Source organism: Temnothorax curvispinosus, unplaced genomic scaffold (genome assembly GCF_003070985.1).
Source record: "Temnothorax curvispinosus isolate PA1 unplaced genomic scaffold, ASM307098v1 QBEX01008574.1, whole genome shotgun sequence".
Classification (NCBI taxonomy): domain Eukaryota; kingdom Metazoa; phylum Arthropoda; class Insecta; order Hymenoptera; family Formicidae; genus Temnothorax; species Temnothorax curvispinosus.
Genome location: NW_020218354.1, coordinates 1 through 4,396, shown reverse-complemented (window position 1 = coordinate 4,396; position 4,396 = coordinate 1). Strand labels below are relative to the sequence as shown.

Sequence of the window (4,396 nt, the reverse complement as noted above, 5' to 3'; positions counted from 1 at the left end):
TGAGCATCTCAATCGGTCAAAATGCTCGTTAAAGCGCTCATTATGACTTCATGTGCAATGTTTAGCGTGATGCGGCGAATAAAAAATAGCACAAGTGCGAATAAAATCGCTATTAGAAGTTTATTTTTTACAATTATACCACAATTGGATTATATTGTGTTACACTTCCTGCATTACGTTGTGTTTCTTTAGATTTCGTTTTTTGTACCTGAATCTCTTGAACTTTTTATCGCTTCTCTCTTTTTCTCTCTGATGTCTAATTTTGACCTAAATCATATGCAATTACAAATATAAATTGCATAATTAACAAGTCCAATTACTGATCGTTTAGTAAAAATAATCTACATGCTGTTGGTTAAATTTTTTACAACAACACAGGGTCCTGCACGGCCAGCGTTAAGAGGAGCAACCTATAAACATAAAAATGTTTAAGTTTACAAAATACATTTACAATTATTTCTATTTACCATATTCAATTACAGGAATAGTTTATACACTCACAGGTTCCCATTCGTTGAGATGTGGATCGTAGGCTTCCACTAGTGTGAGAACTTGTTGGCCGTCGTATCCTCCCACGGCCATAAGTCGGTCACCTAATTCGCACACACCAACTGAATCCCGGGGCACACTCATTGGCGCAACCATAGTCCACGTATCAAATTTAGGATCATATCTATATTGTTACATCGCATTATATATAACTTGAAAGTTTTAACATATAATGTAACAGCAGCTTTATACCTTTCTACACAGTCCAATCTGCTAGTATTGCTAGCTGAAGCGTCGTGACCACCGACTGCATAAAGAAAACCATTCACTACTCCTACGCCTACGCCGCCTCGTCTCTTCGACATAGGTGCGCACGGTGTCCATTTGTTCGTGTGCGGATCGTAACATTCTACCGTATCTAAGCAGGAACTGAAATCTCTTCCTCCTACGGCATACAATCTAAAACATCATAAAAAATTTAATATCAACGTTATTTAAAAAAATTTAATATTTAATAAGATTTAAAGTTAATAAAATAATATTTATACGAAGACACGCACTAAAAAGGAAATTAAAGTGATTGAAAACAGATATGACGTAATAATTTATCTGTAAAGACTTACTTATCATTTAACACAGCTACACCGACTTCAGATCTTCGTACGGACATAGAACATATTGAACTCCACTGACCTGTTCCCGGATCCCATCTTTCTACCGCATTAAGATATCTGTACTCATTGTCCTCATTACACTGACGACCACCAACAGCATATAAAAGTCCACCTAAAACTGCCACTCCTAAAAAAGAATATTATAACGTATTTGCCAGGGTTTGATTATGAATAAATGAAATAAATTGCACATTAATTTTGCAAATTCTCATGCATTTGCACATACCTAATCCTTCTCGAAGACGATTCATAGGTGGTAGAGTGCTCCACGTAAGAGTGGAGAAATCGAAGCATTTTACTGTGTATGTTAATGCGCAAATCAATTTTTTATCGACTACTACTGCGCCATATTGATATTTACGGCTTATGAGTGATACAGATGACCAGCGTTTATCGCAAAATTCATCTAGAGATCGCCAAGCATTATCGTGTAATGAAAATGCATCTACAAATGGTGCATCTAGAAAGTACGTCGCAAATTATTTCGCTTGGAAAAACTGAAATAGTGCGACAATATTGGCATAATATATTTTCTTTACATTAATCGTGATCGATTAATTATCAGTTATGCGATTAATATTAAATAATTCATTTTGGATACAATAAATTACCGTTATTGTAGCCCATCCATCCGATAGCTAACAACGTACCCATAGTGGCTTTTCTGGGTTTCGTTCTGCCTGTTTGAAGCAAAGATCTTCGCTCAGGCAGCAAATGATACTTAAATGCTTCAATTACTAATTCCTGCGCCATTCTTTGGTCTTTGAACATTTCGTTACTCTCAATATTGTCAGCTATAAACTATTTTGATTTATTAGTGCTAATGCACAAGTTCTGTCGAGTGAAAAAATTGAGCTGCCGATGAACTTACCGCGGGTGATAGCAATGGTAATTTGACTAAACCTAATAATTTACTGGCATCTTTGCTCCTGTTTTCTGGATCGTGTTCCAGCCAAGTCACTAGTGCCTGAAATAATAATAAAACAATGATTCTATTTATTCTGTATCTCCAGCTTAGGTATTTTAATTGCATTTGTATGAATTGGTTCGTTCAACAAACAGTTGTCTTACATGAAAGATAGTTTCTTCCGAGGGAACATTAAGATCCTCAGACTCAAGTAACTTCGCAACTTCATTGGCAGACAGCAGTAAGAATTCTTGATTTTTTGTAACTTCCACGAAATGTTTGGTAGTGTATGTGTGTGCGTATTCAACCAATTCCGAACAATCCTTATGCCCAGTTCGCGTATCGGCGAACATCCATATGCCCAGACAGTTGCTTGGGTGAAGTTGTTTGACGAGAAACTGGCAGCACGCTTTAATAACTGGATTCAATTGTAACAAACATGCTGTTGCAAGTAGAGACTCTACGCTATCTTCCTGCAATTCTATGCAACCTGCAAGTATAAAAAAAAACATGTTATTAAGAATTGACAAATCCAAAAATCAACAAGAACGGCTTAAAAAAATATCTGCAAATGCCTTTATCGTAACGTTAATATTCGTGAAATGTTTTCTTACGTGAAACATATCTTCTCAAGCAGAATTACCTGTATAACAATAAAGAACCAAAGCCCATAAGGCATCTCCATCAACATCCATTAATTCTATTTCATTTTGTGCCGACTCTCGCAGAGAGCTTGTGAACATGGTAGCAAAATATTCAGAGCCAGCACTGAGTACTAATCGATGAGCTGGGACACGCTTATTTCCTAAAAAAGCACAGAACAGAGAAAGGAAATATGAGAAATGGAACGTCACAAGTTCATCGAGTGTGAAGAATATTTTCAATATGTTGTGTACAAAATATACTCTCTCTCTTCAATTTTTACTGGTTAAAAACTTTGAATAACAACTTTTAACAATAAAAAGAATTTCTCTTTGAATCTCTTAATTATACATAAAAATATACATAAAATTATATTAGAAAATGCACATTTTATGTAAACATATTGGTATAAAATAATAACTCTCCTCTATGGCATGCCGTTTTACTTTTTAATAGCAAACATTTTTAGTATACAAATAAAAACTAATTCTACAATTTACAATAAAGAGAAAAATGGTTTAGAAACATTATTATTATGTCTAGGCATAAAAATAATTAATTAAAATTATGTCTAGACATAATTTTAATTCGTCAAAGTAAAATTTGATAAAAATTGGATGGCACACCGTTTTACTTTTCAATAGCATAAATAATATTGTACTCAATATAAAAGTTTCAAAAAATAATTGTCTAAGAAAAATTGCGATTTTTATTAATGAATTAAAATTATGTCTAGACATAATAAAAATTGGACGAATTAAAATTATGTCTACACATAATAAAAATTCGGTATTATTTTTATGTCAAGACATAATTTTAATTTATCTAATTTTTATTATGTCTAGACATAATTTTAATTCATCCAATTAAAATTATGTCATAACATAATAAAAATTGATAAGGCGAGCCGTTTTACTTTTTAATAACATAATAAATATTCCATTCAATACAAAAGATAGAATAATAATTGTCTTAAGAAAAATCGCGATTCTTATTAATGAATTAAAATTATGTCTAGACATAATAAAAATTGGCTGAATTAAAATTATGTGTACACATAATTTTAATTCATTTTTATTATGTCTAGACATAATAAAAATGGGATGAATTAAAATTATGTGTACACATAATTTTAATTCATTTTTATTATGTCTAGACATAATTTTAATTCGTCAATTTTTATTATGTCTAGACATAATTTTAATTCATTATTGAGAATCGCAATTTTTCTGAAGACAATTATTTTTTGAAACTTTTATATTGAGTATAATTTTATTTATGCTATTAAAAAGTAAAACGGCATGCCATACTCCTCGTTCTTATTAATTAAAACATTTGATTAACCATTATCCATCTGAATCATTACAAATCCAATTAACAGTTAACACATAGGTGCGTTATCAAAACAAAAAGTTACAAAAACATACACTCACCCGCGATCAGCGTGACGTCTGTCAGCTGTTGCTTGTGCAGATAACTCTCCATAATTTGGAGGCTATTTTCCGCGTGCTTCGGCGAGATGGACACGCGTGACATTGTGGGGTAATTATTTAGAATACGTGCCTACACCTCGAATATCAATAAAATTATGCTTATTCGACGAGTTTTGACACGAAACGAAAGAATCTGGCAGAAAAATGCGGCGGTCTGCCCTGCGAAGCGAGATATTTAGCGTTAAAGTTGA

At 32.8% G+C, this 4,396-nt stretch overlaps 1 protein-coding gene across 2 annotated transcripts; it reads right to left on the bottom strand.

The window, feature by feature from the left end:
* Positions 1–101: 101 nt before the first annotated feature.
* Positions 102–4,328, bottom strand: LOC112457983 (kelch-like protein 5). Of its 2 annotated transcripts, none has more exons than XM_025021332.1 (10): positions 4,146–4,328; positions 2,714–2,875; positions 2,235–2,560; positions 2,035–2,130; positions 1,775–1,964; positions 1,390–1,623; positions 1,113–1,290; positions 742–948; positions 502–673; positions 102–410 (listed from the first exon to the last, which is right to left on the bottom strand). In XM_025021332.1, the coding sequence occupies exons 1-10, from the start codon at positions 4,246–4,248 to the stop codon at positions 342–344; spliced, it is 1,737 nt and encodes a 578-aa protein (XP_024877100.1). In that variant the 5' UTR covers positions 4,249–4,328; the 3' UTR covers positions 102–341. The 2 variants fall into 2 exon arrangements, with proteins under 2 accessions (XP_024877100.1, XP_024877101.1); XM_025021333.1 differs by having other exon boundaries at positions 1,390–1,625; positions 1,780–1,964.
* Positions 4,329–4,396: the final 68 nt, after the last annotated feature.